The sequence below is a fragment of the Heterodontus francisci genome, chromosome 30 (assembly GCF_036365525.1).
Source record: "Heterodontus francisci isolate sHetFra1 chromosome 30, sHetFra1.hap1, whole genome shotgun sequence".
Classification (NCBI taxonomy): domain Eukaryota; kingdom Metazoa; phylum Chordata; class Chondrichthyes; order Heterodontiformes; family Heterodontidae; genus Heterodontus; species Heterodontus francisci.
Window position 1 is genome coordinate 5,433,048 of NC_090400.1, and position 21,502 is coordinate 5,454,549.

At 42.7% G+C, this 21,502-nt stretch overlaps 1 protein-coding gene across 1 annotated transcript in view; it reads left to right on the forward strand.

The window, feature by feature from the left end:
* LOC137346460 (multidrug and toxin extrusion protein 1-like) overlaps positions 1-21,502 on the forward strand; it is a 69,401-nt gene that overhangs the window by 21,032 nt on the left and 26,867 nt on the right. Inside the window, exons 5-11 of the mRNA XM_068009911.1 lie at positions 5,500-5,542; positions 9,006-9,050; positions 11,094-11,191; positions 12,882-12,979; positions 13,116-13,229; positions 17,065-17,132; positions 20,845-20,953. Of these exons, the coding sequence (XP_067866012.1) occupies positions 5,500-5,542; positions 9,006-9,050; positions 11,094-11,191; positions 12,882-12,979; positions 13,116-13,229; positions 17,065-17,132; positions 20,845-20,953 (575 nt within the window). The remainder of the gene's footprint in view (positions 1-5,499; positions 5,543-9,005; positions 9,051-11,093; positions 11,192-12,881; positions 12,980-13,115; positions 13,230-17,064; positions 17,133-20,844; positions 20,954-21,502) is intronic.

A 21,502-nucleotide genomic window follows, 5' to 3' on the forward strand; every position in this document is an offset into this window, starting at 1 on the left:
AGGTAGCCAAGAATGTAATTAATTGGTGTTGGTAAATGTAGGCAGATTGACCCACAAAGAGGGTTCAACCTACCATAAAACACAATTATAGATAATAAAAACAATAAAATGGAATAGTGCTTCCAGGAACAATAGGTCAAGTAAAAACAATTATAAATATTTTGACCAGATAAATACTCACAAGTTGAAGAGCAGTGGTTTCTAGTAAAACATTAAGTGCAGATGTTCGTTAATGATACTACTAAATATGGATCTTGAAAGCAAGAAAAACACATACAGAAAGGCAACACCACTAAAAGGTCAACTGATATCTTAGAAACAGCATAAACATGAGGGTAATGAAGCAAATATTAGTGTTGAATTCCTCAATCAATACTTCTCACACCATGACTTGGGGAATTTAAGGTAAAAGTTTACTTTAAATTTTGATGGATGTTCTAAGATATTTTGCTGTAACATTAGCAAGGTTAAACTTTTGGATTCTATGTGTTACATCTTAGTAATATTTAATATTGTGATATACTTAAAAGTGTATTGCATGTTAAGTTCTTTAATAAATATATAAAAGTTAGTAATTTGTCTCATGTAGCATTCTGTACACAAGTATAAGAACCTCCTCTCTGTGTCTCTTTAGGTGGGGAGATACATATTGAAGAGACTTTCCCAGACCCTTAAAATACCTGGGATATTTGTGACTAAGCCATAATTGTTAAATATAGGCTATCTGAAAGATGGTAATATTCTGTTAGTTTTCTTTCTTTGAGGGAAAGCTAGTACAATTATTTGGACCCAAATAAGTGTCTATAAGAATTTGTCTGGTTTGAACTTAATTAAAGGAGATTCATAGGGATATACTCCCAATTTGGTTTAGTCCCTATAAGGGGTTAAAGTCATAAATCACTTCATTCTCCATGGCTTCATGTAGGTGGTAGTTATGGCATTTATCATCTGCACCATAGATCTCTATATCATCAACTAAACCAATTGCTGCTTTGTATCTCCGGTATGGCTTTTCTATTTTCTGCTAAACACATCCTGGCTCACTTTAAGGCCAAAAGGTAGATGTAGGAATTTGTACCATCCTGCACATTTTCTTCCAGTGATTGGGCCTTTCAAAAGCTCTGCAGTTTGATCTGTATGCGGGACATGTCTCTCTGTCTGCGAACTCATGTCGTCATCCTCATCTCTTGCATATCTTTCTCGCTCTCTGGTGTGCCTTACTTTGTTGCTGTTTTACTGCATCAACCCTGTTTCCTTTCTCTTGACTAAACTGAATGCTAGCTGTTTGGGTAATCAATGTCTTGATCTGTCTACTCGTGGCTTCATGTGCTTTGGCAGTGTCTACAGCCTGTGATATTGTCAGCTTGTCCTTTTCAATTAGAACTTTTTGTGCATCAGAGTGTGCAGAACCCCAAATGAGCTGATCCACCAGGCTTTTATCCTTGAATTTACATCTGCTGGCTATGTTTCTCAATCTTGTGAAGTAATTTTCAACAGGTTCACTTTGTTTCTGTTGCAAGCTCTGAAATTCATAACGGAGGATCTGATGGTTTGACTTTGGCTGAAGAAGTTTACTGAATTTCTCAAAAATCTTGTCTGGGTTTTTACTGTCGTTCTTACTCATTTCCCAAATATTGAAAAGACTAATCCTTTCTCTCCTGTATGTCCTCAAAAGGATGCAGCTCACCTTTTCCTCTTCACACGTGCCTTTCAGAAAATTACTGAGTGTCAATTTTCACTTTTGCTTCAACTTTATGAATTCCTCCACGATGTTGTCAGCCTCCCAAATCATCATGGTTGGAACTGCGCATTCATTGCTGTGGCGGCAGACATCTTGTTTTTTCCAGGATCAAGTTCAGCATTTACATCACTCATACAGTTTGAGTTCTACTTACAAACACCTTGCTGCTACCATGTTACGTATTGTGGTTCCCAGAGCTCTGAAATAATGAGACTTTTTGACACAGATACTGGAGTGTGGATCTCTTATATTTTACACATCTTTACATGAAATGATACCATGTTTGTTTGGTATACAGACTGTTGGGCAGTAGTGGTTGATGTGGTACGATGGATAAACATGCAGAACAATATAACAGCCATATTGGTAAAGGCAGTTTTCCAGGTGTCCTGGGCAGTTGAATAAAAGAGACATCTGGTCCCTTACATATGTAAATGAGGCAGTACAATGAATGTTGATTTCATGCCTGTATCATTGTTTTACCAGACTAGATATGAGTAGAAACATTAGTGTTGCCTGGGGTGACCATCTCCATGATATGTTCTTTCCCTTCTTGTATTGTGTCTCCCAGTGAAACCTGCCTGAGACTCCGCTATGTGGCAGATCTAACTTGCTGCCTTCATTGCTGGGGCACAGGATGTTGGTACTTCACTGTGCTGCAAGACTTTGCTACTTCAATTTAAGTTTATCTTTGATTCATTTAGGAATGAGATGAGGAGAAATTTCTTCACTCAGGGGCTTAAGAATCTTTGGAATTCTCTCCCCCAGAAGGCTGTGGATGCTCAGTTGCTGTGTATAATCAAGGCTGAGATTGTTAGATTTTTGGACTCAAGGAAAATTAACAGATATGGGAATTGGGAAGGAAAGAGAAATTGAGGTCAATATCAGCCATGATCTTATTGAATGGAGAGCAGGCTCGAGGGGCTTTATGATCTGTTCCTGCTCCTGTTTTTTATATTTTTATGATCAGATAGTGACGTTCGATAGTTTTCCTCTTGTTACCAGCATCTTCTTTACAGAGACATGGCTGCAGAACGACATAGATTGGAACCTGAATATTGAAGGATACATGATATTTAGGAAGGACAGGAAGCTCAGAAAAGGTGGAGGGGTAGCTCTGTTATTAATGATGGTATTAGCACAATAGAGAGGGATGACCTAAGTTCAGGAGACCAGAATGTAGAAGCAGTTTGGGTAGAGATGAGAAATCATATAGGCAAGAAGATTGTGGGAATGGTGTACAGGCACCTAACATTAACCAGACTTTAGGACGGGGTATAAAGGAAGAAATAATGGCAGCTTGTCATAAAAGGTAAAGCGATAATTAACCTGCATATAGACTGGAAAAATCAGATGGGCAGAGGTAGCCAACATGAGGAGTACATAGGATATTTTCAGGATGATTTCTTGGAACAATATGCTCTGGAGCCAACCAGAGAGCAGGGCTACACTAGACCTGGTATTGTGCAACGAGATAGAATTAATTAATGACCTCATAGTTAAGGTGCCCCTAGGTAGCAGCAATCATAATATGATTGAATTTTACATTCACTTTGAGGGAGAGGAGAGTGGGTCCAAGATGAGTATTTTAAACTTAAACAAGGACAGTTATGAGGGCATGAAAGCAGAGCGAGCTAAAGTGAACTTGCAAATCAGGTTAAGGGATAGGTCAATAGAGATGCAATGGCAGACATTTAATAGGATACTTCAGAATACACAGAATGGATACATTTCAATAAGAAAAAGAAAAATTCCAAGGGTGGGACCTGCCATCCGTCGTTAACTAAAACAGTTAAAGATAACATCAAACTTAAAGAGAAAACCTATAATTGCACAAAGATGGGCGGCAGGTCAGAGGATTGGACAGAATATATTAAAGCAAAGAATGACTAAAAGATTGATAAGGTAGGTAAAATTAGAGTATGAGAGAAAGCTGGCTGGAAATATAAAGACAGATAGTAAGAGTTTCTATAGATACTGAAAAAAGAAAAGAGTTAACAAAGTGAGCATTGGTCCTATAGAAAGTGAGTCTGGGGAATTAATAATGGATAATAAGGAGATGAATTGAACAGATATTTTGCATCGGTCTTCACTATTGAGGATACAAGTAACATCCCAGTGTTAGCTGTAAGTCAGGAAATGGAGGGAGGGAGGAACTCCAGAAAATTACAATCACCAGGGAAGTGGTACTGAACAAATTGTTGGAGCTGCAGGCTGACAAGTCCCTAGGTCCTGATGGACTTCATCCTAGGGTTAAAAGAAGTGGCTAGTGAGATAGTTGATGCATTAGTTTTAAATTTCCAAAATTCCCCAGATTCAGGGAAGGTTCCGTTAGATTGGAAAATAATGAATGTAATTCCTTTATTCAAAAACGGAGGGAGACAGAAAGTAGGAACCTACAGGCCATTTAGCTTAACATCTGTTTTAGGGAAAATGTTAGAAGCTATTATTAAAGACGTTATAGCAGGGCATTTAGAAAAATTCAAGGTAATCAGGCAGAGTTAACAAGGTTTTATGAAAGGGAAATCATGTTTTACCAATTTATTGGAGTTCTTTGAGGGAGTTACATGTGCTGTGGATAAAGGGGAATCGGTGGATGTATTGTACTCAGACTTCCAGAAGGCAGTTGATAAGGTGCCACATCAAAGGTTATTGCAGAAAATAAAAGCTCATGGTGGAGGGAGTAACATATTGGCATAGATAGAAGATCGGTTAGCTAACGGGAAACAGGAGTAGGCATAAATGGGTCATTTTCTGGTTGGCAAGATGTAATAAGTGGTGTGCCATGGGATCTGTGTTGGTGCCTTAACTTTTTACAATTTACATAAATGACTTAGATGAAGGGACCGAAGGAATGGTTGCTAAGTTTGCTGATGACACAAAGATAGGTAGGAAAGTAACTTGTGAAGAGGACATAAGGGTAAAGTTAGTGGGCAAAGACCTGGCAAGTGGAGCATAATGTGGGGAAGTGTGAAATTGTCCACTTTGGCAGGAAGAATAAAAAAGAAGCATATTATCTAAATGGTGAGAGATTCCAGAGCTCTGAGATGCAGAGGGATCTGGTTGTCCTAGTGCGTGAATCACAAAAGGTTACTATGCCAGTACAGCATGTAATTAGGAAAGCTAATAGAATGTCATCATTTATTGCGAGGGGAATTGAATATACAAGTAGGGAGGTTATGCTTCAGTTATACAGGGAATTGGTGAGACCACATCTGGAGTACTGTGTACAGTACTAGTCTCCTTATTTAAGGAATGATGTAAATGTGTTGGAGGCAATTCAGAGAAGGTTTACTCGACTACCACCTGGAATGGTCAGGCTGTCTTACAAGGAAAGATTGGACAGGCTAGGCTTGTATCTGCTGGAATTTAGAAGAGTAAGAAGACTTGATTGAAACATATAAGATCCTGAGGGGTCTTGACAGGGTGGATGTGGAAAGGATGTTTCCCTTATTGGAGAATCGAGAACTAGGGTTCACTGTTTAAAAATAAGGGTTAGCCCATTTAAGTCAGATGAGAATCGTTTTCTCTAAGAGGGTCGTGAGTCTTTGGAATTCTCTTCCTCAAAAGGCAGTGGAAGCAGAGTCTTTGAATATTTTTAAGGCAGAGGTAGATAGATTCTTGATAAGCAAGAGGGTGGAAGGTTATCAGGGCGAGGTGCAAATGTTCAGCCATGTACTTATTGAATGGCGGAGCAGGCTCGAAGGGCCGAGTGGCCTATTCCTGCTCCTAATTTGCATGTTCTATTTTTCTTGCAGGTTAACACAACTCTACGTGAAGATATTTATTCCTGGTCTTCCTGTAAGTAAATTATTATAGATTGCACACACACACACATAGTTTGTTCAAAAACTGAAGTCCATAGTGACCTGAAGTATGAACAGACCAAAAGAATCCAAAAGATCACACTGGAGCTCCCTGTGACTAACTGGGACTCAGTGCCCCATATTTAGATACTGGAAGAAGTCTTGAACAATCCAAAGGCAGGTGCCAGCAGAGTTCCAATACCTTAACCTAGTTACTGTTCCCTAGATGAGAGCTGAAGAGTGATAATTGGAAACTGTCTGAACATAAGGAGCATCACAGGTGAATCTAACAAACACAATCTGACACAAACACACAGACCACACAGATTTTCCATGATAACGAACAGTTTATCAAGAATGGCTCATTCCGTAACCTCATTGCCCAGGATTGTTGAGGCCAATAACAATGTCTCAGGTGCTCCTTTGTTCCTGCTCAATGCTCAGCTATCTGAATTGACTCACTTACAGATTGGCTGGTGCATTTACCTACTTAGTCAATGGGGGAGGTCCTTGGTGTAATGAGTTCTTTATGTTGTCTGATGCAACATAAATGAGATGTGTGGAGTCTTCCTGCTGAAGATCTCAAACAGGTTTCTTAACTATTATATACAGTACAGAGCAAACTATTTACAGAACCTTCTTCTGGGTGTTACAGTTGCAGAATGGCTCTGGCTTATAGTAACATGACTGCATCCTAGTACTCAGCTCATTAGCATACCGAGATCTTAAGGAGATATCACTCTTCAGTCAATCATCCAACACTTAGTACCCTTAAATCTCAAAAGAAAGACTTGCATTTATATACCTTTCATGATCTCAGGACATCCCAAATCACTTTACAGGCAGTTAAGTAGTGAATTGTAGTCACTGTTGTAATGTAGGAAACACAGGAGTCAATTTGCAACAACAAACCCCCAGAAACAGCAATGCGACACATAACCGGATAATCTGTTTTTTATGTGATGTTGATTGAGAGATAAATATTAGTCAGGACATCAGGTACAACTCCACTGCATTTCAAAATCTTTGATGTTCACATGACAGAATGGACAGGGTCACCTTTTAGCGAGTCATCTGAAAAACAGCACCTCTAACAGTGCAGCACTCCCTGCACAATAACTGTCGGCGTAGATTTTTGAGGGATTTGAATGCGCAACCTTCTGAGTCAAAAGAGAGTTTACTACAGATTGAGCCACAGCTGATATGGTTATCCAGTGCTCAGATTTTTAAACTTCTATGTAGCTATAGCTTGGGTCATAGAGGACCTGTGTAAATGGTCTGCAGTCAGGTTGAACTTAATCCCAATGCAGGTCTGGGTCAAACCTTTGAGGGAATTGTTACAGACAATTATTAAAAGGGTGTAGGTAGTTCCCACTGTTCACCTCCCAATTGCCTACAATTGTGCTTTGTTTAATTATTCTGGTCAATTCTTCTTCGTAAGTGGGGGGTAGGGGCAGAAGGCAACTATTAGATGTAAGCGTTACTGGGGGGAAGGGGCGATGGTTTATTTTGCGGTGTATTGCGGGTGTCGGGCTTTAAAAATTTAAATGTAGCAGCAGTGCTGGCTGACCTTGAAAAATGCCATTGCTGGCATCGCAGAGCCCACCCCACCACTTGATTAGGCTGGGGGAGGGGAAACGGGACGGCTCAACCGGCATATTATGTTGGGCTGCCACGTGGTAGGTCACATGGCATGGCGGTACGCAGCTTTCACATGCGAACTGCCGCTCCCGGTGGTGGGAGAAGAAAATTCAGTCCATTCATTCACACATGTATACACGAGAATAGATAGATAGAGAGGAGAAGGGTAAATGGTTTAAAGTGACGTAGATATTCGTGGTTCATGGAAAACTTGTTGAATCGTCAAAGTAGGACAGTCTTCTTGAAAGGTGCAGGCCTGGGTGTTTGTAGTCTTAAACTTTTTGAGGTGTTCTAGAATTCTGGTGATTAAGACTTCAGGCTGGAGGTGGTGGTCACTTTAAGTTCTTTGCTGCAGCAAGATCACAGAATCACACAGAATCACGGAATAATACAGTGCTGAAGAGGCCCTTTGGGCAATCGAGTCTGCATCGATGCATTAAAGACACCTGGCCTGTCTACCTAATCCCATTTGCCAGCACTTGGCCCATAGCCTTGAATGTTATGACGTGTTAAGTGTTCATCCAGGTACTTTTTAAAGGATGTGAGGCAACCTGCCTCTACCACCCTCCCAGGCAGGCCATTCCAGACCGTCACCACCCTCTGGGTAAAAAAGTTCTTCCTCAAATCTCCCTTAAACCTCCTGACCCTCACCTTAAACTTGTGTCCCCTCGTAACTGACCCTTCAACTAAGGGGAACAGTTGCTCCCGATCGACCCTGTCCATGCCCCTCATAATCTGGTACACCTCGATCAGGTCACCCCTCAGTCTTCTCTGCTACAGCGAAAACAACCCAAGCTGATCCAACCTCTCTTCCTAGCATAAATGTTTCATCCCAGGCACCATCCTGGTGAATCGCTTCTGCACCCCCTCCAGTACAATCACATCCTTCCTATAATGCGGCGACCAGAATTGCACACAGTACTCCAGCTGTGGCCGTACCAAAGTTCTATACAACTCCCTGCTTTTGTAATCTATGCCTCGATTGATAAAGACAAGTGTCCCATATGCCTTATCACAACCCTATTAACCTGCCCTTCTGCCTTCAGAGATCTATGGACAAACACGCCAAGGTCCCTTTGTTCCTCGGAACTTCCCAGTGTCAGGCCATTCATTGAATACTCCCATGTCACATTACTTCTTCCAAAGTGTATCACCTCACACTTTTCAGGGTTAAATTCCATCTGCCACTTTTCTGCCCATTTGACCATCCCGTCTATGTCTTCCTGTAACTCAAGACACTCAAGATTAAGTGTAGAATTATCAGCATGGCTTCTTCCTTGTATAGGCTGGATCTCTTGCCACAGCCTCTCGCTGGACTGCTTTCCATAATGCTTTCTCCAACGGGCTACCTTTTAAGGTCAAAATCCATAACATTAGCATTTTTGTCAGTTGACACATGACCTTCTCCCCTGGAGTGACCAGACAATGGACCAGGATGTGGAATCCATGGTTATCTATTGATGTCCGGATAAGTATAGCTACCTCAGACCTTCTTTGCTTCAGAATAACCCATTCAATTCAGGAACGTCTCTTGATGGTTTCAGAATATTTGTCTGGAAGGTAACCTTGTGACCTTTCAAGACAGTGAGGCAGATTTTGAATACACAGGCCAGGTCATCTGACTTTCAGTGGCCATCTTTGCAGCACATTGACCTATCCTTTTAAAAAAGTGGACAATTTCAAGAAGTCCACATTGAATAAAATTTGTATCGTGAAAGTTAGGAATATGAGATGTCTTTACTGAGCATGTCAGAATTATTAATGTAACTTTCTTAATACATTATCTGCTGCTAACTATTTTCTGTATTCTTTCTCAGGCAACATTTCTCTATATTGTAGAGGTCAAATACCTTCAGAATCAGGTATAGTTAACAACAATAACTTGCATTTATATGGCTGCTTTACTGTACTAGAATGTCCCATGGCACTTCACAAGGCATTATAAAACAAAATATGACACTGAGCCACATAAAAACATATTAAAGCAGAAGACCAAAAGATCAGGTCAAAGAGGTTAGAGATGAAGGAAGGTGAGGTAGAGGCAGAGATGTTTATAAAGGTGATTCCAGAGCTTTGGGCCTCGGCTGGTGAAGGCACGGCCACCAACGGCGGACACTGAGTTTTGGAGTGAGCGTTAAATTACTTTAATAATTATTGCGGTAAGATATATTTTCAAGTCTTCGGTTTCATTGCATTGCCCTTTCATATAAAGGAAATCAGGCAGAAGATTCATGATATTTGGAAAAAGTGGCTACAATTACAAAGCCTTTGCAGCACAGAAACAGGCCATTTAGCCCAACAGATCCACACTGGTCTTGTGCTCTACACCAACCTCCTCCCAGCCTTCTTCAGCTAACCACATCACATATCCTTTTATTCCTTTTTCCCTCATGTGATTATCCAGTTTCTCCTTAAATACATCTTTACCATTCACCTCAACTACTCCTTGTAGCTAAATAAATGAAACTGGTTTCTCAGACCAAAGGGATCAAGTGAGGGTAATATCTACCTTCATTGCCTGGACTGTAATCTGGTGGAGACAATCGCCCAATGTGGAACCCGTCTAATTTTCATGCCATTAAAATCACAGGGATAAAATCGTGTGGCTTTGACAATGGGCAGGCGAGCTGCTTTACCAGATTATCACCCAGTCTGTGAATGTGAAAATTACCATCATGTCAGTTTTTATTACTGACAGTATATTGTTCCTCAGCAAAATGCTGAGAGACAGCACCTTCACGCTGGCACTTAGATTCTCACTTACCCCAGTGGAGTGATGTCCACCCTTTCAGTTTGTTCTCAGGATGTGTACAGTGCTGGAAAAGCCACATTTATTGTTCATCCTTATTTGCCTCGAGAAGGTGATGGCGCGTCTTCTTCCTGAACAACTGCAGTCCGTGTAGTCCTAGTGCTCCCCTGATGGGAGTTAGGAAATTCCAGGATAATGACCCAGGACAATGAAGAAGCAGCAACAAATGTCCAAGTCGGGATGGTTTGGGACAGGAGAGAAGCTGCACATGATGGCGTTCCCATGACATTGTTGCTTTTGTTTTGTTTTAACGGTAGAGTTATGACCATCGGTGGGTGATATCCTGTCAAAGGGAAACTGGGTGTGAATCTGCAGTGCGTCCTGTAGATAGTAGATACTGCAGTCACAGTCACAGTGCACCAGTGGCAGAGGGAGTGGATACTGAGTCTAGGGGCACCAATACAGCAAGTCAAACTTCATCAGTTTCTATATTCCAGCAGTTTCATGACTTCGAGATTGTAGAGAGGCTATGAGGGATCGGGAGGTGAGCCACTCATTGTAGAGTACTCAGTATCCATCCTGCCTTGTAATCATGGTCTTGATATGGCTGGCTTAGACTCAGCTCCTGGTTACTGGTTACTTCTAAGATATTGCTGATATACTCCCAGTTGGTAATGCTATTGCACACACTCACAAACATGCACATATTCACTTGGAAGCAAGATCTCAAAGAAGGAACCCTTAGCTTCCCATATTTATAGATTGTTTCGTTGGTGAATTCAACTCAGAGTGGGTGGAATGACAGCATCGGGAGAATGGTTAAGTGGTCAGAGGCTATTGACTGAAACCAGTCAATTCAAATCTCCTGCACTCTGGGGAAACTCAATGGTAGATAGGGTTGTTCCCGAGAACACAGGGAATTTGAATTTGCTAACGTATGTGAGTAGTGGGCACCTAGAAACAGGCAAGTTCCAGCAATGAGCCTGATCAAAGTGAAGGAAAAGGGATCCTCTTAGATCAGGGGTACATTGTACCCTTAACATGGCCATTGGGAGAACAGTTGTACCCTACCTTCCCGCTATACTGGCACCATGCCACACACACTGTTGGTTTATTGAACGGCAATCCCAACTTTATTGTTTTGTTCCCACTTCAGGGGATCATCTTGCCTCAGCTTTTCACTGGTTTCATAGCCAACATCTTGAATGCAGTCATCAATTATCTCTTCCTCTTTGTGCTGATGCTGGGAGTGCCGTAAGTAGCAAACAAATTTTAAAAAATGATAAAATATCTATTAATGAAATGTTCACAGAAAACAAACAACCCAAACAACAACCTGCAACAGGACATAGATAGGCTAGCAGAATGGGCAGATAAGTTGCAAATGGATTTTAATACAGAGAATTGTGAGGTGATGCATTTTGGCAGAAGGGGTAGGGAGAGGTAATATAGACTTAATGGTGCAGTTCTAAAGAGTATGCAGGAACAGTGACCGTGGGTGCAAGTGCATAGATCTTTGAAGGTGGCAGGACATACTGAGAGAGTGATTAGCAAAGCATATGGGATATTGAGCTTCATAAATAGAGACACTGAATACAAAAGCAGGGAAGTTATGCTGAATCTTTATAAAGCTCTGGTTAGGCCTCAACTAGAATATTGCATCTAGTTCAGTTCACCACATTTTAGGAAGGATATGAGGCGCCTTGAGAGGGTGCAGAAGAGATTTACCAGAATGGCTCCAGAGCTGGGGGATTTTACTTACAAGGTTAGGTTGGGAAAGCTGGGGTTGTTCTCCCTGGAGCAAAGGAGATTGAGGGGAGATTTGATAGAGGTGTACAAGATTATGACAGGCATAGATAAGTTAGACAAGGAAAAACTGTTGCCATTAACTGATGGTACAAGAACAAGGGGACACAGATTGCAGGTTTTGGGCAGGAAATGCAGGAGGAATGTGCAGAAGTAATGAAACATAGAACCATAGAAAAATTATGGCACAGAAGGAGGCCATTCAGCCCATCATGTCCATGTCAGCCAAAAAAAACTAGCTGCTCAATCTAGTCCCACCTTCCAGTACCTGGTCCACAGCCTTGCTGGTTACTGCACTTCAGGTTCCTTTTAAAAGAATTGAGGGTTTCTGCCTCCACCACCATTCCTGGCAGTGAATTCCAGACACCCACCACCCTCTGGTTGAAAATGCTTTTCCTCATGTGCCCTCGAATCCTTCTACCAATCACCTTAAATCTGTGCCCCCTGGTAATTAACCTCTCCGCGAGGGGAAACAGGTCCTTCCTGTCGACTCTATATAGGCTCCTCATAATTTTGTCCATCTCTATTAAGTCAGCCCTCAGCCTCCTCTGTTCTAAGGAGAACAACCCTTGCCGATCCAATCTTTCCTCATTGCTGCAACTTTCAAGCCCCCGGCAACATTCTTGTAAATCTCCTCTGTGCTCTCTCCAGAGCAATTATGTCCTTCCGGTAATGTGGTGACCAGAACTGTATGCAATAATCCAGATGTTGCCTCACCAGTGTTTTATGCAGTTCCAGCTTTACATCCCTGCTTTTGTATTCTATACCTTGGCCAATAAAGGAAAACATTCCATATACCTTCTTCACCACTCTGTCATCCTGTCCTGCAACCTTCAGGGACCTGCGGATGTGCACTCCAAGGTCTCTCATTTCTTTTACCCCTTTCAATATCCTCCCGTTGACCTGGAACACATGGCCCACGAGGGTGGTGGAAGCAGAGACAATCAATGATTTCAAAAGGAAATTGGATGGGCCCTTGAAGGAAATAAAATTGCAGAGCTACGGGGATCAAGCGGGTGTGGGAATGACTGGACTGCTCCACGGAGAGCTGGCATGGACTTGAATGGCCACCTTCTATGCTGTAAAAAAAATCAATTGTTTGAAGTTGCCTTTAAAATGTGAACTTGGTGTTTTTCAGAGGCTCAGCTGTTGCCAGTGTCATTTCCTGGTACTGTCAAGCTTTACTCCTGCTTGCATACATTCGATGGAAAAAATTGTACGTTGGGACCTGGGCAGGTAGAGTCCAGGGGCAATTTCAACTTTTCAGATTGGTATAAAATGGCCAATATCCAAATAGTCCTACTTTCCTTAACCCTTCTGTGCTTTTCAGACACTTTCTATACTGTGCCAGTAACTCTTTTCTTTTGTGTAGGATGGTCTACTGACAGCCTGCAGGAGTGGGGGCCCTTTATACGCCTGGCAATTCCTAGCATGTTTATGCTCTGTATTGAATGGTGGACATATTATATTGGAACTTTCCTAGTAGGTAAATAAGCTACCCCACTACTAAAATATACACACACCTTTTCACTGTTGTTAACTGGGGCTGAAGGAGACAGAGATCAGTCAATGAAATGTAGTCCAAATAGATACTCTCAAAGCAGATAAGCAAGGCCACTCTTTGCCCTATGGTCATGAGGTTTACAAAGGTTCACAAACTTACACAATATGAAAATATTGAGGGTGAAATTCATCTTGGCTGCTTGTGTAAATGTGTGAGAGTCAATCCACGTGTTTGTCTTTTCCGTGCAGTGTGAAATGAGCTACCAATTCACTATCACTCCCTTCACCCCAATCATCACAAGATTAATTTCTACCCCATTATCTTCCCTCCAGTCAAATCACAATACACAATTCCCCATACAATAGACAAAGCAAACACTGAGGGATAGTTTAAGAGTAATATTATAAGATGGCAAAATCAGCAGAGGGCAAGGAAACGGAAGATTGAAAAGCAACTATGAAATCACACAAATGTATCATTAAAGCAAGAGTACTGAAGCAGTCTGTGCCTGCATGTAGCATGACCAGGAAAACATTCAGGCTGATAAGTGGCAAGTGACATTCTCACCTTCTCCAAGTTCCCCTCCAAGCAACATAACATCCTGACTTGGAACTATATCACATCCCTGTTGCTGAGTCAAAATCCTGGAACTCTCTCACTAACAGCACTGTGGATGTACTGACATCAAATGGACTGCGGCAGTTCAAGAGGGTGTCTCACCACCACCATCTTAAGGTCAATTAGCGATAGCAAACAAATACCGGCCTTGCCAGAGATGCTTGCATCCCATGAACAAATAAGTGATGGAGACAGGAAATGGCCCATGTTACCATAAAATCTGGAAGCAATTTTTATCCCACGAAACACATTAGGAAAGCCAAAACACCAAGAGTCTATTTGTCAAATCAAGATTCATTTTGTACCATCATGTTCTAAATTCTGGACCTGCATTAGACATTAAAATCTATGTTTGATGTAAGTTGACAATATGATCCAATAATTCATGTATTCTTGCTGTTCGGGGACCTGACTGGTTTCCTTTACCAATGTTTGGTGCCTGGTTAACTTGTTTTGACAAAAATGACTCATCCTTTATTTCTCCCCCCACCCCCGAACAGAGTATTGAGGAGATGAAATCTTGACAGATATGAACATCAAGCTTAGCTGACTAAAGGCAAAGAGCGATGCCAAGCCTAATCACCCAAATTCAGTTAATGTTAATGTTTTCCTGAAGAGGAGCAATCATTTTCCATCAAATACTAACCTCTAGGTTGTCCTAAGAATCAGAATTATGAAACTTTTCAGAAGCAATAGCACTTGGAATGTTTGTCTGAGACCGAACAACATTCCAGGTGAAGCCGTTCCTCAAAATCATACAGAAACTTAACCAGAGATTCACAGCATTTGCTGCTTCATCACCTTCTCTGTTTAGTTTCTGTAGCTGATTAGAGGATACACTTAGTTCCACTCTGTGCCCTGAGTGTATGTCAGAATCAGGAAGAAAGGTTTGCATTCATACAGCTCCTGTCACGATCTCAGGATGTCGGAAAACATTTTACTGCCAATGAAATACTTTTTGAAGTGAAGTCACTGTTGTAATGTAGGAAACACGGGAAAGGAGTTTCATGAATCATTGGCCGAAAGTTGGCCTATTTTGAAAAACCTATTTGAGAAATCGAAGGTCTTTGAGTGAAAAACGAGGGTCCCTGGAGTCAGCCAGTGAAGGGACAGATTATATACAGTGGATATTTGGCACTGAGAGGGCTGAATTTTACCGGCCCCTTGAAGCCGCGGGTCGTGGCGTGGGAGCCGGTAAAATGCTGCGGGGAGAGGCCCGCCTAGACCTGCGAGGTTGAGAAGGGCCCGCCACATATTACCGGCGGCGGCAGGAACTCGGTGCAGCCCCCCCCAATCGCCTGGTGGCGGGACCTTCATCAGCATATGTAGATGAACATTTAAAATATTTAAATAAACATCCCTACAGGTGGCGGCTGTCCCACTCCGATATTAGTGCCACCATTCGTGCTCCGCGCCCCTTCGGAACTCTGTACGGAGTTCCGGGCGAGAACCTGGTGGGGACGGGGGAGGAATAAAATTTTCAGTGCAGGTGGGGTGGGGGAGTGGGAGAATCAATTTTTATTGGATGTGGGAATGGTGGGGTTGAAGGGTGAGATTGAAGGTTGAGGGGCAAAGTTCGGGTATTTGAATAATCAACTGATGAACATTTCATTGCCTGAAATGACCATTGGGGGTTTGGGGAAGGGTCTCCATCACTTATTTTTAGATGTATTAAAAATCATACATCTGTACCTTTTAAAAATTAAACTTATTTGTAAGGGCTGTTGCCAGGGACGCGGAGACCACCCCCTCTACATCATTGGGGGCGGCGGTCCGCTCCCTCTATTTAAATGAGTCCCCACATGTAATATCACGGGGCCTCAGGGACGGCGTATCTGCACAGGATGCAGGCCGTTCTTAGAATACGCCACCGTGAACTGCAGCACACTCTTCAAATTCAGCCCAGTGTCTTGATCAGTTCTATTCATCTACAGAATGTGTTGAAGAGGGGAAGGAGTTGAGCTTTAACATCTGTTGTGAAGAATTGTTTTTGTGTGGTTTTACATTTCCAATTCTATTGTTTTATTGTTGACCACTTTACCAATTTTTACATTAAATAAAATGAAAAGAGAGTGAAGGGTGGAGTTGGGGAGTTGGAAGACAGCAGGGAATGTTTTGCAAACCAAGCCATAGGAACAGTCAGACAAAAAGAACAAAGAACAAAGAACAGTACAGCACAGGAACAGGCCATTCGGCCCTCCAAGCCTGCGCCGATCTTGATGCCTGCCTAAACTAAAACCTTCTGCACTTCCGTGGACTGTATCCCTCTATTCCCATCCTATTCATGTATTTGTAAAGATGCCTCTTAATCGTCGCTATCGTACCTGCTTCCACCACCTCCCCCGGCAGCAAGTTCCAGGCACTCAACCCCCTCTGTGTAAAGAACTTACCTCGCACATCCCCTCTAAACTTTGCCCCTCGTACCTTAAACCTATGTCCCCTAGTAACTGACTCTTCCACCCTGGGAAAAAGCTTCTGACTATCCACTCTGTCCATCCACTCATAACTTTGTAAACCTCTATCAGTGTGAATATTTATTGTATTATTTGGAAGGTAATATTATTGTCCTGTATCCATTTCACTCTTGCAGTTTATGATGGGATTAAATGGGACAGCTCTTTCAAATGGCCAGCACAGGCACAACAGACTGATGGTCTCCTTCTGTGCTGTAAGATTCTATAATTCTACATTGTCTCAATCCCTCAACATATTACTGCTCTGTACAGACTGTGCTTATCATATTAAATCAAACAAATCTTAAATAAATGAATGTTTTAGCACATGGCACCAGAGATTGAGGGTCAGTTCAGTACTCTGCTGAGTTACTGATCTCACATGGGCTGTCATGGGGAGTAGCAACTTGGAGGCCAGGCACTGCTCTTCAGAGGAGGAGACAATCAGAGGGGAAGCCATTATCAGACCATTCTTATTACATCCTGGCAGCGGCTTCTGAGCAGCATCGGCAGAATCCTGGAATCCTATCACCTCCCCCACCCCCTCTGATGGAGCTCCCAGGGAGGGAGGAAGATGAGGGCAGGGTAATTAGAAGGGGCACTGACTCCCTACCCCCAAATTAGAAGCATAAGAGATTTGTTTCAGCTCTGTTGAAAGGCTATTATTACATCATTTATTTATCTCCCCTAATATTGGTTTACTTGAATAAAGTTTAACTTACTCTTTGTTCTCTTCCTGTTCACAGGGTTAATTAATCGAGTTCAACTTGGAGCCCAGACCATTATCTTTCAGGTTCTGAACGCAGTGTACACCGTAAGTTGAAGATTCTGTACTTACAGGCCTAATGTATGTTCAACACAACAGGGAAACAAAATCCTTCTTACTGCTTGGAGAATGCATTAAATGAAGGTTAAACCATCTCTTTTTACGACAATTACAATATGGGAGAAACCCAATGCATCTTCAACAATAGCACAAGTACATTTGTAAAATTGCTAACCAGCCACTCAGAGTCACAAAAATTAAAGTTAAGAATGAGGCCATTCAGCCCAGTTTTGCCTGCAATGGTGCTAACTCTTCAACTGGAGCTATCTTCTATAATCCCATTTCTCTGTCCTTTCATCACATTATTTTATATTCTTCCTTTTCAAATATTTACCTAATTCCCTTCTCAGTGATGTTACGGTCTCTGCCTCAGTAGCTCCTTGTGCTATAGTATGCCATGTTCTAATAACTCTCTCTCTGTGTAAACATTTCGTATTACTCCTGCCCTTTGTTTTTCTAATGATAATTCTGAGCCATGCCTCCTTGTTACTGAGTGAAAGCAATTTTCACCATTTAACTTCTCAAAACCTTTTGTATTTTTGGAATCCTTGATCAGATTCTCCTTCAACCTTTCCTGTTCCCTGATGGAGGCTCCATTTTTTCAAGCTGTTGTTTGTTGCTATGACATAAGGACAATAAGGAACAGGAGCAGGAGTCGGCCATATAGTCTCTGGAGTCTGTTCCACCATTCAATAAGGTCATGGCTGATCTTGGACCTGAATTCCACTTTCCCAACTGAACTCCATATCCCTTGATTCCCCCATAGACCAAAAGTCTATCTATCTCAATCTGGAATATACTCACCAAATGAGCATCTACAGCCCTTTGGGGTAGACAATTCCAAAGATTCGTAACCCTGTGAGTGAAGAAATTCCTCCTCATCTCAGTCTTAAATGATTGACCTATTATCATTTGGTGAGACTTAGTCCCCTAGATCTCGACTCTCCAGCCCGTGGAAACAGCCACTCAGCATATACTCTGTCAACCCCCCTCAGAATCATAAAGATTACAGTCAGATTACCTCTCATTCTTCTAAACTCCAGACAGTATAGGCCCACTCTATTCAATCTCTCTTCATAGGACAACTGTCTCATTCCAGGAATCAATCCAGTGAACACTTGTTGCACTACTTCCAAAGAAACTATACCTTTCCTCAGATAGAGACAAAAGCTCTCCATGATACTTGTGATGTGGTCCCACCAAAGCCCTGTGTAATTGCAGCAAGACTGCCTTATTCTTATATTCCAACCTGTTGTACATTATTGCTAGCGTAGTTCGAGTGTTGTTTATAGATGTCTCAGAGTCTTTGTGTGGCTAAATAGTAACTTGTTTATTTTATATGTATAACTATTTACACTGTCATTAAGCATGCCCAGCTAGCACCTCTCATGATGTTTCTAGCAGCTTCTGAGCCTAATACCCATGTGACTATTACATCATCACTACACTGGGAGGACTTACTATCACTCTTTCAAACATTAACCCTTTCAGACCTCTATACTACACAACCCCCTTGCAATAAAGGCCAACAATTTTGTTAAATTAATTCCTGACATCGCTGGCTAGGCCAGCATTTATTGTCCATCCCTAACTGCCCTTGAGAAGGTGGCGAACTGCCTTCTTCAACTGCTGCAGTCCATGTGGGGTAGATACACCCACAGTGCTGTTGGGAAGTGATTTCCAGGATCTGACCCAGCAACAATGAAGGAATGGCGATATAGTCCCAAGTCAGGATGGTGTGCGGTTTGGAGGGGAACATGCGGGTGGTGGTGTTCCCATGCATCTGCTGCCCTTGTCCTTCTAAGTGGTAGAGGCCGTGGGTTTGGAAGGTGCTGTCTAAGGAGCCTTGGTGTGTTGCTGCAGTGCATCTTATTGATGACACACACTGCTGCAACTGTACGTCGGTGGTGGACGGAGTGCATGCTTGTGGATGGGGTGCAAATTGAGCAGGCTGCTTTGTCCTGGACGGTGTCAAGCTTTGTTAGTGTTGTTGGAGCCGACCCATCCAGGCAAGTGGACAGTATTCCATCACACTCGTGACTTGTGCCTTGTAGATGGTGGACAAGCTTTGGGGAGTCAGGAGGTGAGTTACTCAAAGAACAAAGACCAAAGAACAGTACAGCACAGGAACAGGCCATTCGGCCCTCCAAGCCTGCGCCGATCTTGATGCCTGCCTAAACTAAAACCTTCTGCACTTCCGGGGTCCGTATCCCCCTATTCCCATCCTATTCATTTATTTGTCAAGATGCCTCTTAAACGCCTCTATCGTACCTGCTTCCACCACCTCCCCCGGCAACATGTTCCAGGCACTCACCACCCTCTGTGTAAAGAACTTACCTCGCACATCCCCTCTAAACTTTGTCCCTCTCACCTTAAACCTATGTCCCCTAGTAACTGACTCTTCCACCCTGGGAAAAAGCTTCTGACTATCCACTCTGTCAATGCCACTTATAATTTTGTAAACCTCTATCGTGTCGCCCCTCCACCTCCGTCATTCCAGTGAAAACAATCTGAGTTTATCCAATCTCTCGTCATAGCTAATGCCCTCCAGACCAGTCAACATCCTGGTAAACCTCCTCTGTACCCTCTCCAAAGCCTCCACGTCCTTCTGGTAGTGTGGCGACCAGAATTGCATGCAATATTCTAAGTGTGGCCGAACTAAAGTTCTGTACAGCTGCAGCATGACTTGCCTATTTTTATACTCTATGCCCCGACCGATGAAGGCAAGCATGCCGTATGCCTTCTTGACTACCTTATCCACCTGCGTTGCCACTTTCAGTGACCTGTGGACCTGTACGCCCAGATCTCTCTGCCTGTCAATACTCCTAAGGGTTCTGCCATTTACTGTGTACTTCCCACCTGCATTAGACCTTCCAAAATGCATTACCTCACATTTGTCCGGATTAAACTCCATCTGCCATTTCTCCGCCCAAGTCTCCAACCGATCTATATCCTGCTGTATCCTCTGACAATCCTCATCATTATCTGCAACTCCACCAACCTTTGTGTCGTCTGCAAACTTACGAATCAGACCAGCTACATTTTCCTCCAAATCATTTATAAACAATACAAACAGCAAAGGTCCCAGCACTGATCCCTGCGGAACACCACTAGTCACAGCGCTCCATTCAGAAAAGCACCCTTCCACTGATACCCTCTGTCTTCTATGACTGAGCCAGTTCTGTATCCATCTTGCCAGCTCCCCTCTGATCCCATGTGACTTCACCTTTTGTATCAGTCAGCCATGAGGGACCTTGTCAAAGGCTCACTGCAGGATTTCTCACCTTTGACCTGCTCTTGTAGCCACAGTATTTATATGGCTACTCCAGTTCAGTTTCTGTTCAATGGTAACCGCCAGGATGTTGATAGTTGGGGATTCAGCGATGGTAATGCCATTGAAAGTCAAGAGAGATGGTTAGATTCTCCCTTGTTGGAGATGGTCATTGCCTGGCATTTGTGCGGTGCAAATGTTTCTTGCCCCCTATCAGCTCAAGCCTGGATATTGTCCAGGTCTTGCTGCATTTCTACACGGACTGCTTCAGTATCTGAGTCATCACGAATGGTGCTGGACAACATGCCATTTGACTTACTAATTGCTTGTTACATCCACCCACAGATTCATTGATGGAGCAGTTACTTTCAGCAACTAATTGAATGGGGGATAGAGAGAGAATAACTGTTTATATTCTTTCTCCTGCAGATTGCTTTAGGATACAGTCTGGCTGTAACTGTTCATGTGGGTAATGCGCTGGGTGCCAGAAATCCAGAGCAGGCTGTAAACTCTGTTAAAGTTGCTTTGTGCTGCATTGGTGAGTCCAATAGTTTAAACTCATTGACTAAAATTCTATTTATTCAAGTGATATCCAAGTCCGAATGGTGTGTGACCTGGAGGGAACTTGCAAGTGGTGATGTTCCCATGCACCTGCTGTCCTTGTTGTTCTAGGCAGTAGAGGTTGTGGGTTTGGAAGGTGCTGTCGAAGAAATAGATAGTGTCAGAATGTGCCAGGATGAAGGGGTTGGAGATTGGGTCCAATGACAGGGGAACCAATCAAGCACTGAGTGGTGTTCAGTGTTGCTCTGGCTGTCCCAGGTAAATGGTGAGTCTTCCATCACACCCCCAACTCGAGCCTTTCAGATGGGAAAGAGGTTTTGAGTGACCAGATCTCTCAGTCTGTGCTTCGCTATTGTAGTCAAGGTGTCAGTATGGCTGATCTAGTTACCTTTCTGGGCAATGGTGACCCCCTGACCCCCAGGAGGTTGGTGATGGGACGCTCAGCAATGGGGGTATAGTTGATGTTTAAGCAGAGATGGCTGGACTTTCTCTTATTTGAATTGGTAATTAACCTGGCACTTAGATG